Here is a 14,295-nt window from a genome sequence, read left to right on the forward strand (position 1 = left end):
GTAGCAAAATAGGGCAAAAAATAAGAAACAAGTGCTATTTATTGGCAAAATGTAGCTTTAATGGCTGAACAGTGGCAAAAATGGTCCAAAAGTGGCAAAAACATGGCAAAAAATTAGAGAAAAGTGACTAAAATGGGCAAAAAGCAGTCAAGAGTGGCAAAATAGGAAACAAGTGGTATTTGATTGGCAAAACGTAGCTCAAATGGGCAAAAAATGGTGACAAAAATGTGAAAAGGGGCGAAAAATGAGAGAAAAGTGACTAGAATGGGCATAAAGCAGTCAAGAGTGGCAAAATAGGACAAAAAAGAGGAAAAAAGTGGTATTTATTGACAAAAGGAAGCTTTAATGGGCGAAAAGTGGTGAAAAAATGGTGAAAAGTGGCAAAAATGGGCAAACAAAATAGGAGAAAGGGGCACTAAATGGCAAAAGGCAGCTTAGTTAGTGGGCAAAATGTGGCAAAAATGGTGAAAAGGGGCAAAAGTGGGATTAAAGTGGCAAAAATGGGGAAAAATAGAAAACAGTGGTATTTAATTGCAAAGGTATCTTAATTTGGTGAAACGTGGCAAAAAATGGTGAAAAGGGGCAAAAATGGGACAATTAAGTTTGAGAATTAAAGCTTTCTGTATAAGTCTGGGAAACAAACTGATAAATGTGAATCATTTCTGAGGTCAAAGTTCCTTTTTTTTAAGGGTTTCTGGGGGAATGATATTTTAACTTAAGACATCAAAGAGCCACAAATCATCATAAAAGAGCCACATGTATCCCACAGTATCATTGGGATAAATGTCAGATTATTATAACAAACCTCCACACTTAAGATATAAATTTGAGTGCACACTACTTTTGATTATCACTTATTTAGTATTGATAACCCTTTACTGTTTGACAGATTTTAAATGCTCTATAAATCCATCAGAAAGCACCCAGACAGGCCAGTTTTTTTTTAAGAAGCACCAGGCAGCTTTGACCCTTATCGACCTGTTAGCATTCCTGAAAGTGAGCCAACATTGTCATACAGGCGGCTGAATCACAAAGCACCAGTTTTACTCTTTAAGGCATTTATAGTGAGTTGATAGTGTGTGCCTGTCTCCATCTGTATGAATCCACCGTCTGACGCTGAGCGTGTTAATGATTGTCCTGATCAGGGCTGCAGGAGGCCAATAAAATCATTCAGAGCAAACGGCAGAGAAGCGTTCATTCAGAGCCACAGAAGAAAGATGTTTTTATGACTGAGTTCATGCACTTTATTCTGAGATTCTTATTCATTAACCTGGTTAGATCTCACATTGTTCTCCTTCTGTTTGACTTGTTAAAATGATCCCTTTCAACTCATTCTTATTGACTTGATTCAGTCACTTTTAAAGATGTCATTTTCATTTTATTGTTGGGACTCTACTTGATGTTGACTCTTCTGTCTCTGCAATCATGTTTGGATTCCTTCAGTTCCTTCATCCTCTGCTGGAGCGCCCTCTGGTGGACAACAATTAGGCATGCATTCGTGCAGTTGTATGAGGTTTAACAGTGGACAGAAGCATGAATCTCTGCAACGTCCTGGTAGATGACTGCTTTGACTTGAAGCACAGTGGAGCAGCAGATGACCTTTCATTAAACTTTTACCCTCTCCTGCTGGACAGTTAATTCAGTTAAAGACTATCATGACAAAACATGACAAAAAACACAGAGACAAATGAGGCTTTAAATTGCACCAAAAACATTTTTATTCTATAAAAGAAGAAGGAAGGAACGGGGAAATAATCACAACTGTACAGGGAGAAACTGACTTTTAAACACCATGAGTCACAGTATCAAAAAGCTCACGTTTTCCTCACTGATCTTTACACATTTGTTCTGTACAAATACAAAAGAAAAGAAACAAAAATATTATTAATAATTGTATTATTATAATGATAACTGCATTGCACTGAGTAAATATAGTACTGGCCCATAAGTTACTGCATTCAAGAAAATACCTAAACTTTGTGGTTTGCAGAGGAAGTGATCGCCGGCGAGTCGAGGCACAGACGGACACGCTCGGTGACGTCACCCTCAGACATGAACTCTATCCTGTCAGGTCTCCCAGGGGATAAAATTCAAACACTTTCACTGCCTCTTCACAGATGAACATTCCTGCTTTTTTTTTCAAGAACATAAGATTTAGAAGAATACCGAGGGGGGAAAAAAGCACAAAGCGCAAAAAACCAACAGGAAGCAGGAAAAAAATAAACACAAAAACATGCATCAGTCTCCCTGCAGAATAACTCCAACACCAGGGGTAAGACTTTGTCTGGGTCATCATCATCAGGCTCTGAGACGTTAGAAGTTACTAGCTCTTGATTTGGTGAGTTAAAAGTACTAACTGTGCTGCTTTAATGCAGCTCAGAGCAGATCAGTGTGCTTGTAAAGGGGTGGATAAAGACATACATGTGTGCAAAGAGGGTCAAACGAAAATAACTGGATAGAAACAATCAGTACGTTTACATGCATGAATATCAGCTGGACTGCAGGACTGGTCCTTGTCTTAGTAGACAAGCACCAAGGAAATTTGTTTCATTGATGGAGGTATGACTGCACAATGCTGGGTGGCAGTATGCCCCATTTTAGCCAGTGAATATTGAACCTTGTTCTAATTGACTTTCTAATTGACTTTGCCAATATTTTATTTGTCTTCTAGGTCTGGGTCTGACTGAGGTGTGTACATGCAAGAATAAAGTATCCAACCAAACCATCTTGACGTGAGTTGTCTACAAGAAACTCTATTTCAGTCAGCTTAACGCAGTGTTACTCAACCCTGCTCAACTAAAGAGCCAAATTGCTGAAAAATTCATTTGCAAGAGCCACAATCTAAGTGGTGAAAAGCGGCAAAAACAGCTAGAAGTAGCAAAAAAATATGTTAAAGGTGCCAAGAATGGGGAGAAAAAGTGGAAAAATTTTCAGAAAGTAGCAAAAATAGGTGAGAAGTGACCAAAAAATGAGTTACAGGTGGCAAAAAATAGTCAAAAAGGGGCAAAAACATGTCAAAAAAATGAGTGAAAGGGACTAAAATGGGCAAAAGGCAGTCAAGATTGGCGAAAAAGGGGAAAAAAACAGGTGGTATATAATGGGAAAAGGTAGCTTAAATGGGCAAAATGTGACAAAAAATGATGAGAAGGGCATAGAGTGGCAAAAAGAAGAGGCAAAAATTTGGGAAAAAAGGAAACAAGTGGTATTTAATGGGAACAAGTAGCTTATTTGGATGAAAAGTGGCAACAAATGGTAAAAGAAAGGGTAAAAATAGGGAAAAAGTGTCAAAAAGAAGTTGCAAAAAAATAGAAAAAGAGGGGCTATTTAATGGTAAAAAGTAGCCTAAATGGGCAAAAAGTGGCAAAAAAAATTGAGAAAAAAGGCAGAAATGGGATAAAAGTGGAAATAATAGGCAAAAGGTGGCAAAAAGGAGTTGCAAAATGGCCAAAAATAGGAAAAAAAGGGGTGTTTAATGGTAAAAAATAGCCTAAATGGGCAAAAAGTGGCAAAAACTTTTTAAGGTTTTCTTGGGGAATGATATTTAAAATTAAGACATAAAAGAGCCCCAAATAATCACAAAAGAGCCACATGTGGCTCCAGAACCAAACATTGAGTATCACTGGCCTATCGTGTTTGCATGCATTTTAAAAGTTCAGTTTTAGTCACAGTATCGCAATAATTCCACTTTTTCCTTGGTGCATGTAAACGTACTGACTGTCTTGAGTTTCCACTCACTTTAAAAGAATGAGCTCACATATTAAATTTGAACCTGGACATTTCTGTTATCAGAAAACCCAGCCTAGAAAAGCCAACTGTGTTGTTAGCATCAAAGGAAATGTATCATGGATTAAATCCCTGAAGGATAGACAGATGCAGAGAAAAATGGAACCAAGGTTGTTGCTCTATTTCTAAACCAGCTGTCTGCTGTTGCAGAGGGAACTTAATAAATATGCATCTCTTTCTGTTACAGAATGAAAAGACATCTGGGTTTAACATAAGCAGAGATAAACTGATGTCTGTATGGCAAAGGAAAGACCTACATGAATACTTTAAAACTCCAATTAACAGCCCAACCTTCCACTTATGTCCCCTTTAAACTAGATACACTTACAACACAGGAATATTTTATCGTGTGCAAATTTAGTATAACAATGAGCAACTTAGATTATAAAGCATAAATTTGATCTTGCTTGTAGGGTTGTCAACATATAAGAAGGTAACTTTGATTGGATTTTAGTATAAATCAAAAACTACTGATAACTGATACCACAGCAGAAATAACAGAAATCCTGCACGGTCAGTGGTGGGGAAATTCTTGTTCTTGAAACACTTTAAAGTGTCCACTCTTTAAAGCACGGGTGTCAAACTCAAGGCCTGGGGGCCAAATGCTGACTGCGGTGCAGTTTTACCTGGCCTGCACAATCATATCTTAATTAGAACTGGCCTGCTGCTATGAGGTCTGCAGATTTCCTCCAGTTTAAAAATGTAAATTTTAAATTAACAAAAAAAAGCCTTGTTAAATTATAAAAATCTGAAAAGGAGAATTAAGAAATAATTACATAAAAAGTCAGGAATGAGGGAAAGAAATTAATTTGTGTTTTCATTTCATATAAGTAAAAAAAATATGTATGTACTACACTTTCATAGCACCTTTATGAGACAGACTGTTTGTGTACACAAAGTTAAAGAGTGTAAGTTTTTTTAAACTCTCATTGTGCCAAAAATAATGATGCATTAATATCTTCATCACAAATATTTCACTTTGCATCTCGTTTTTGGAAATATTGCACATTTTCTGTTTTTCCTGTTGAAAAAAATCAGGGGTTCTAATGACAAAAAGACCACTGAAACCTAAAAAAATATTGAAAAATTATAATAAACTTTATATCTATGGATAGGTCTGAAGTTGTTGAAAAGATCTGATACAGTTAAAGTAAAAAAAGAAATATTTATGTGTTACATTTTTACAGCACTTTTACTTTTTATATACGGACCGTTTGTGTACACGAGGTTAAAGAGTGTATGTTAATTTTAAGGTATGCACGAGGGTTAAAGCATGCAACAGCATAAAACCTAGACATTTTCCCTTGATTTTCTCCCTCTTTAATTCCAAAAGTACTTAAATACTTAATGCATATAGGGCCTCTGATTGAGGCATGCTTTATTTTCTGAAAGTGTGCAGAAACACCAGGCGAGTAAAAAAGGACTGGGCCTAAAATGGTGATGGGCTTTTAATTGAAGTATTATGCTTAACCAGAACAAAGAAGAATATTTTCTTATTTACTACCCTTGTAATTCTATAGCAGAATGGGCCTGATGTGAGCCATGACAGTACAAAACCAGCAATCAGATCTCTGCCTGCAAACCCAAAATATTACAAAAAACTTTTTTTTTTTTTTTTAGCCCTGTCAGACCTGATATTTCCTCAACACATATGAAACTGAAGATTAAAAAATGTTTTCTGACCCAAACCAGCTAAATGTCACATTTCACTCACTGTTTGATGTTTTTTAGTGATATAATTCCTAATTACTAATTTTCAATGTGGGTTTTCTTTCCTTTTTTGGGGTCATAATGTTTTGGGGAAACCCACAGTAGTCTCACACATGGACATGACATGCTCACCAACGTCACTAGAAGAAAACAAGAAGGCTACTCTCCATGCAACAAGTGTGCACAACACAAGTGGGACCAATTTTTTTTTTTTAAGAAACTACGAAAACAAAAGCATCATTAGATTTGAAAATAAAAAACAATACATGATGAAACACATTTCATCAAACCAACAGAGGAAGAAGAGAAAAAAGTTTTTTTCACATTATCTAGTCAGTGTTAAAAATAGAAATTCACCCGTTACATTTACTCTGCACATTTTGATTATATACATTTATGTACATGGATTTATCTTAATTATTTGTCATTGTCCTTTATGTCTTTATCAACAGTTTACAAAAGAAAGAAAATTGCAATCAAATGCATATACTCTTCTAGAAAGATGTGCTTAGTAACTATGTTTTTTTTTAGTCGAAGCAGACGGGGTGTTAGGAGAAATGGGGACATTGAGTTGCCCTGCACTGCTTAAAAGAGGCAAAATCTGTCGAAACAAGTGACTAAATCTAGTTTAGATTCTTCAAATTTTTATCCCATTCACTATTGAATTAAAAAATGTAAATGTGATCAGTCAGGTTGCTTAGACAGATTTCTTCTGTTTGCATTGTGCAGATCCACAACACTCTGCCCTGCTCACGGCACGCACTCAGCTCGCAGGGAGCCTGCACGTCCGTCTCAGTTCTCATTCTGTTCTGTAAAAAGTCAAGTGTTTAGCTCTCACTTACTAGCTTTTGAAATGACAACAGCAACAGTGACTCCAAACAGCTAACAAGAGCAGCAAAATGCACGTTGCTTTTTGTTTGTAAAGGGTCACGTTAGGATTGGGAAGTGTGCTGCGTCGATCACAGAATCGGCCTCTTAAGATGGCACAAATTCAAGCTTCAGAGGCGATGTTTTTCGGCGATCGACAGCTCGGGCTTCTACGCATCCTCTCCACCCTTTTTAAAGGTTCTTGTTACAACAAAACTACAAGCTAGTGCTCTACTACTGAGTCCAGAACAGCGCTTTGAGCGAGGTCTGCGTTATAATGTTGCATATTAATCAAGTTCAGTCCAGAATCGGAGCTGGAAAACAGCCCGCTTAAGACATGGACACCATGGGTCAGAGGGCAGGGCCGGGAGGTTCAGTTCTGTTTCAACTGTTTACAAATGTGCACATTAGATTTGTTCCGTTGGGTATTTGTGTGAGAAATTTATGGAGAAAACAACTTTGTGTTAAATTTCTTAGTCTTTTGAGGCCTTAAGGTGAGTAAAAATGCAGTTGTAAGAGAGCTGAACCCCATCACCCTGACAGAAATGCTAGTGAGGAGAGCGCTTAGTTTCCCCGTGATTTATAACACTGACACTGCGGACCCCAGTGAGCCCGACACAGTGCCTGGTTTTCTCCCAGAACCACCGACAGACAGTCCGGCCACTGAGGCTTCCATTCAGCCATTCAGGCTCTTTAAATTTGTTTTACATTGTTGCAAATAGGTGTTTCTGCATGATGGCAAGTGTTTGGGGTATAACTCACTATGTAAATCTAGTTACTTTTACTTTTTCATCCTTTCCCTGCAGCTTGTGCACTGTTTCTGTTTCCCTCCCATATCTGGGCAGGTAGCTATGTACTGAAGGTGATACCTCGTTTTGTCAGCATTAATGCTAACCTTTCAAAGCAGATGTATTCGCCCATTTCCATGTTTTTCACTGGTGAATCCATCTTGCAAAGCTCCCATCTGAAACATTTGGGCCGGTTAGAAAGTGACAGGACCAATCAGTGTCAAGGGGCAGTGCTTTCAGGCGTGGTGGAGTCGTAAGCAAGCAGTGACAAGAGGCCGGTGCAATTATGGTGGAGGAGATTAGCATGGATACTGCTATAGTGCCAGTTTTATCAGAATTTGATGACATTTCTTGGTTAAAAGAAGAACAAAGAACAGCAGTGAGTTGTTTTCTTTTCAAAAACGACAAAAATCGTAAACTGACATGTCTATAGTCGCCATGGTTCGTGTTATGCAGTTCTCTATGGAGTTTACTCCTCGGTAGCGGCTACGATGTCACGTGTTTAGTTGCTCTGATTGGCCTGTAAAGATGTGACAGACAGAACGTTCATCCAATCACTCTTTGAGTTTTTTTTTCAAAGGCTCTGCCCTTTCCCAAACACTGTCTATGGAAGGTTTACCAGATGGATGAGTGACACTCATCCATCTGGTGTGTCAGGTTACATTAATGCATTAGTTACAATGCAATTAGGGCCCATAATTGGTGCATTTTTTACATTAATTACATGTTTTATTGTCCGTTTCAGTGAACTATGGTTAAGCCACTTTTGCTGAATTTTTTTGCTAATTTTGCTGAAAATTGCTAAAACTGAGTTCCTCTTGCCATTTTAATGTCATATTATTGTAAAATACAGAGCTTTTAAGGTTATGATGGCTGTTACTCCTGTTATAAGGCTGCAGAGGTGCAGATTTTGGGGTGTAAATTAGGTTAATGGCATGCCAATATTCTATAGCCTTTGTCCCTGTAGGGTCAAGTATAGTTCTACATGTGCAGCATTCGCCATCCTTCCACTTCTGTAAAGTTTTAAGAAAACTGTAAAAATATTTCTGATGTAAACAAATGAGACTTTAGCTTCAACATGGACCATTCTCAGTCAAATGTAGCCTCACTTTAGGTGTTTCTTCTCTAGTGTCCTGTCCATAGAGCTAACCTGGACAGGTGGTTCACAAAGAAAAATCTTGTATATAAACTCTATGTGTTGAAATAAAGAGCAGCCAGATTTGTGCAGCCGGATGTCCTCTGTTGGTGGTTCTGGTTTCGCCCTTTCAGATTGACTTCAGTTATTAAGGCTCAACGGGCAAGAGGTAAAAGAACAAGTGCCCGGAACACACACTCGTAAAAATCTTAAATTCTGATTATGTGTTTATCTCAAAACATGCACACTCACTCACAGACACTCACACGAACATCACTCCCAAAAAAAAACAAAAAACAAAAAAAAAAAAAACAGCCACTCGGAAAAGCTCCCCTAGTCCCTGCGTGAGTTTAAGTTGTAATCTCAAACCATTTGTGTCTCCTCCATCTTATTCACAGCCTCAAAACACAACGAAAGCAACTGAAGTTATCATTTAAAAACGCTGCTTTTCTGTTAAAACCTAGCCAAGAAACAAAAAAGAACTGAAGGCCTTAATTTGTAAAACAACAATGATGCACAAAAAGCAAATACTGTTATTAAAGAAGAGTCAGAAAAAAAGGGGGTGTGCAGGGGGGAGAACACGCACATGACAAGAACGTGATTGATACACTGGAAACAAATGATTCAGTAAAAAGTTCACAGTCTTGTAGCTCCTTGTACCAGGGGAGGGGAGGGTGGGGGGTTGTTAGGGGCTGCAGGGGTGAAATATTTTAGAGCAAAGTCTCACAGATGTTTACCAGAAGAGGACATTTATGTTTGACGTCACTTCAGCTGCTCTACAAAGCTCTTTATATTCACAAACTTGCACATAGATATGCATATCTACTTTCAGAATCAATCACAGCTAAATTTTCATTTTCCAAATGAATTTTAGTTTTTTAAAGCTGTTTTCTGAACTGCTCCAGGATCTGCATGAACTTTTGCACATTTTCACAACATGTGGGAAGTGGAAAAACATAGAGAAATATGCTAATGAGCAATTAAAGGATGTAAAAGCAACAGAATCTTGGTGTTTTGGGCTCATTTGAGAGGACTTCATCCAGACCATGGACCTGTGGTAGAGACTTTAACCTAAAATCTTTTAAATTAAATTCATTTGATGTATACATTTTTTTTTACAAGAACAGTTAAAATAGATGATTTGAAATGATTTTATGAAAGGCATCCCATGACCCTACGGGGGTCCTGACCCCCACTTTGGGAGCCACTGATCTAGACCAGGAACCTTTCTGAGCTCAGGAAAGTACTAGCTCTAGATTTAAGCTGGAAATAATGATATTTAGTCATATGAACAGTGTCTATGTAAAATTCAAGAAGGAAACTGCAGTTGTAAGTTTTTTTAAGTACTTATATAGCAACCATTTTTGCTTAATAAAGGTTGGAAAGTTCTCAATAACAAAGTCAGGTCAAACCTGATACTATCAGCATTTAACAAATTAGCATCTAACAATGCTGTCAGCTTGCAAACTTTCCCAGACCCATCTAAACAAAATGGCTCTTTTAAGTCCTACATTGTTCAGGTAGAGTGTAAATCCAGCCCAAAAATTCCAGCCGGCCAAAATCCAAGTCCATGCATGGTCTCTCTGAGCCAGACAAGACCTGTCCCGTTTACTGTATTCAAGGACCCAAGCCTAATTTATTTTATAATCAAAGTTAAACTAAAATTCAGGGTTGTTTTAACGACAGAAATCTGTTGAAATGAGATCAGCATGTACTACAAATGTGGAGCATTGAGGATGAGGAGCTGACGCGCAGACATAACTGTGCACTCAGAGATTTTCTCTCTCTTCCTCCCTTGCACTATTATTATGTGCCCCCCCATGGGCGGAGGAGCCTGGCAATTTTTAACAGCTTTTCCCCCTCATTAGGTCACAAGACATCACAAGAAAACAGTACAAAAATGTTAATAAAATAAACCAACAGGAGTGTGGTTTTTAAAAGACTTCTTATATGGATGCACAATATTATCAGCATGATATCAGTATAGGCAGATATGAACATTTCGCTGATATTCACCATATAAATCTGCAGTATATATCATATATCTGCCTTAAATATGGGCAAAATATAAAACTGTACCATCAGGTATAGAGGGCCGCCTAAGGGGCTTCACACTTGAGGAGGCCCACTCTGAGCCCTGAACAATTTAAAGAAGCCCCAAATGTGAAACTACCAGACTATCTACAGCCTCTTTGCACAGGAGGCTCTTGGTCTTCTTAAAGGTGTGCATATATCAGTATCTGCCAAAATGAGTTTGCAAAGATCGGCATATCAGATGTAAGCAAAAATCCAATATGGTGCACCCTTGCTGCTTAGCTCAAGAAGTAGGCCTGGGCAGCAGGTCTTTAAATTGGTGCAGTGGGTCTGCAACAAGGGAAGTTGTTAAGAAGTAGGAAAAAAACAAAAAAAAAAAACTGATAAAACAGACAAAATCTCACAGGTTGGATAAAACATAGCTTTGCTTCCAAGTCTGACAGCATGTCTTTGCTCCCCTGGAGCTCGACTCGGCCCGAGCCAAAGGGTAGGTGTGGAGATACTGGCCTGACCCAGTTTCAGGTTGCAGGCCACATCAGACCAGATTTCAGCTTGGGCAGAAAGTTTAAGGTTTAGTTTCAATAAGGACTTAAAGGAGCCGAGTCTAGTATTGCAGAGATTATACTATAGATGAGTAATATTAGCAAAGAAGCGGTTCAGTGCTTATGGTAGCTGTTATCTATATCTATAACAGAGCAACTGAACAAACATTCTAGCCTTTACATTTTGCAAAATTTCCAACCAGATTCGGTATGTATGTGTTTTTTTTCTACAGTGCATTTATGCAACACCACTGTGTTGAAGCGTCACTATTGTTAGGCCTCACAACATTCATTCTGATGCCGCACTGGCCTTATATTTTCTGTCCTGTCCAGTGCACTTTGGCTTTGCAGGAAAGAGAGCAGCACGACGAAGCATACACTATGCACACAGCACTGCACTCCCCTGCTGGCTCTGCTGATCCTGTTTTCGGCCTCTTTTACTACCTACAAAGACAACGGGGCGAAGTGATGTTCAGAGTGAAGACAAAATATCAAAAGGGCATGAATATCCCTGCTTTAGGCAACGTTGTAAACTGGGCTTGTATTTATTTGCAGACAACATCATTACAGCATTTGAAGCTTCCAACCCCAGCAAAGGAACCAAACCAGAATCAAAAATCCGATCACAAATTTTAGTTAAAAAATTGTTGTTATCAAAAAAAAAGTAAAGTTCCTGAGTTCCTCAAGGGTTCCTTAAAGATCCTGTGAGGCAAACAGGAATGTTTGTGAAGGATAGTGTAATTTTAGATCCCTGACTGATTATCCAGTTCTTGATATGTGCAAAATTATCCTTAAAAAAAACAAAGAGCAGCTGAAGTGACGTCATAAGTTATCAAATATTCAAACACCACACACACACTACTCCTTTTGTGTCCTCCTCTCCTGGTGGATGGATGAACATGGTAAAAGGGGCTGTGATCTGTAGGGTGGACGGTGATGATGATGATGATGATGACGTGTAGAAACTTGCACACAAACTCAAACTCAGAGACACATTCCTGATATCCCTGTCCTTTCATGATGAAAAAGAGCAGGAGGGAGGTTCAGTGTCTTTTCTTATCTGAATCTGGGGCTTAAAATCCCAAAGTTTGCAGGGATCTAGAGGTTCATTTGGGGTGGGAGGGTCTCTGGTACAAGATGTGCTGTGAGGGGGAAAGGGGTTGGGTTGAGGGGGGAGAGGTGAGAGTTCACATCATGACGTGGCGGCGGCGGTGCAGGGAGAGGTGGTCAGACCGGGAGAAGGAGCGGTCGCACTCAGTGCAGCGGAAAGGTTTGATCCCCGTGTGCTTGCGGAAGTGTCGGGTGAGCTCGTCGGAGCGGGCGAAGCGCCAGGTGCAGCCCTCCCAGGTACAGTGGTAGGGTTTCTCTCCTGGAGGAGGTAGGAGACAAGGAGAGGAATTAAGAGGAGAGGAAAGAGCTTAGAGTTAGTTTTTGTTTGTTTGAAACCGTCACATTTCATTGGATGGATTGGGTGTTTAAAGACAAAATATAAAACTATTTAAAAGACAGAACTGAGCAATGATAAATACTTAGACGGACTCCTGAAACACAATCCGTCTTCAGTGCACCTCAGTCTCTGTGCTGTATCATGAATGAGTTCTGATGATTGACGAAGGCACAAGCATTTAGCATTTATTATTCTCTTTTCTCACCTGTGTGTATCCTCCTGTGAGCTTTGAGGTGAGAGCTCTTGGTGTAAACTTTTTTACAGCCTTCATAGTCACACATGTGGATCCGCCTCCTCTTGATGTCGGGAGAATCTGGATCAACGGGCTCCAAGTCCATCACTGACCTGGACGAGGAAAACAGTCAGACTGTAATGTGCATGCATGCATCATGTTTTTGTTCAAAACTGCAAAACTCAACCTTCAGCTTAATGACATATTGTAGTCATAAACAGGTCCTGACAAGAGTTTTTAGTGTGATTTGACTAACTTTAGTGTTTTTTTCCCATTAGGTCTACTTGATTTTGAGAAGATAAAAGGAACTACATTAACAATAAATCATGAAGGAATCCTCATCTATAAACTGAGCAATTGTCTATAGATCTATGGTTTCTAGTATTAAGTTTCACTGACATCCTCATGCCATCTTATTTCTTTTATGGAAAAAATAAATAAGTAAAATATTTATTTTTTTGTTCTGTTCTAGAAATAATAGCACTTGAATTTTTGCATGATATGTAGAGTATAAAAAAAACTGCAGGTAGAACAGGAAATATTGCATCTTCTGTGATTTGAAAGTTGCAGCAGAAAATATTGGGATTTAAAAAAAAAACTGATTAACTGCCTTAACTGGATCTCACTTGTTGGACTGTATGGTGCATGTCTTTCCTCACTTTATCTTCCAACATTTCCTGTTCCTCTTCAGCTTTACTATGAGGTTAGGCAAAAAGCACCAAAATGATGTAAAATAAAAATGCTACCAATAGTACAAAACAGGGTTACTGTGACAGGAAAAATGACCTGCACTTCTACTTAATAATTAGAATATTAATACTTTTATTTTATTATGTATTTATATTATTATTGTTATTTTCATAATTATTTTTGTTGTTATTCTTTTTATTTATACCATCATTATTATGTTAATTATTAGCATTGTTTTTATTTTCATAATTATTGTTGTTGTTGTTCTTATTATTACCATCATTATTGATGTTTTAATTATTATTTGCATTATGATTTTTATTACTATAATTATTTTTATTTTCATAATTATTGTTGTTATTCTTTTTATTTTTACCATTAATACTGATGTTTAAATTATCACTATCATCATCATCATTATTATTATTATTATTATTATTATTATTATTATTATTATTTGCATTGTTATATTATTTTTTATAACTACTATATTTTATCATTTTTGTATTACTTTTGTCAATTTCATTCTGGAAAAGTACCATTTTTGACCAGTAGTTTTATAATTATTTTAATAATAATTATAATTATTGCTATTATTATTATTTTCATCATTGTTTTAATTCTTATTATTGTCATCATTATTTATTATTATTATTTTTATCACTAATAAATGTATTACCTTTGTATTAATACTTTTATCAATCTAATTACGAAAAAAATGCAAAATGTAACCAGGAGTCTTATTATCATTAATATTATTATTATTTCATAATTATTGTTGTTGGTATCATTTTTTTTTTTTTTTGAATTACTATTATTTTTATTATTTTTGTTTTCATACTTTTATCAATCTAATTTTCAAAAAATATAATATTTAACCAGGACTCTTTTTGGGCCATTCAGAATACAGAAGTGGAAATTAACCATTTATATTTACTTGAATCCTTGTTATTGAGTAGCTTTTTGAGGGTAATTGTGCTTTTTTGAGTACATTTTGAAATCAGTCATTTTTACTTTCACTTAAGTTTTTTCTGGGAGAAGGGTTTTTTTTCACTTTATTTTAAAAA

At 37.2% G+C, this 14,295-nt stretch overlaps 1 protein-coding gene across 2 annotated transcripts in view; it reads right to left on the bottom strand.

Annotated features, from left to right (window-relative positions):
* Positions 1 to 7,701: 7,701 nt before the first annotated feature.
* klf8 (Kruppel-like factor 8) overlaps positions 7,702 to 14,295 on the bottom strand; it is a 124,777-nt gene continuing 118,183 nt past the window's right edge. For both annotated transcript variants that reach the window (XM_041802021.1, XM_041802020.1), the window contains exons 6-7: positions 12,512 to 12,651; positions 7,702 to 12,228 (exon numbers count right to left, since the gene is read on the bottom strand). In XM_041802021.1, coding sequence (XP_041657955.1) covers positions 12,047 to 12,228; positions 12,512 to 12,651 — 322 coding nt within the window. In that variant the 3' untranslated portion in view covers positions 7,702 to 12,046. The remainder of the gene's footprint in view (positions 12,229 to 12,511; positions 12,652 to 14,295) is intronic.

The sequence above is a fragment of the Cheilinus undulatus genome, linkage group 12 (genome assembly GCF_018320785.1).
Source record: "Cheilinus undulatus linkage group 12, ASM1832078v1, whole genome shotgun sequence".
Lineage (NCBI taxonomy): Eukaryota > Metazoa > Chordata > Actinopteri > Labriformes > Labridae > Cheilinus > Cheilinus undulatus.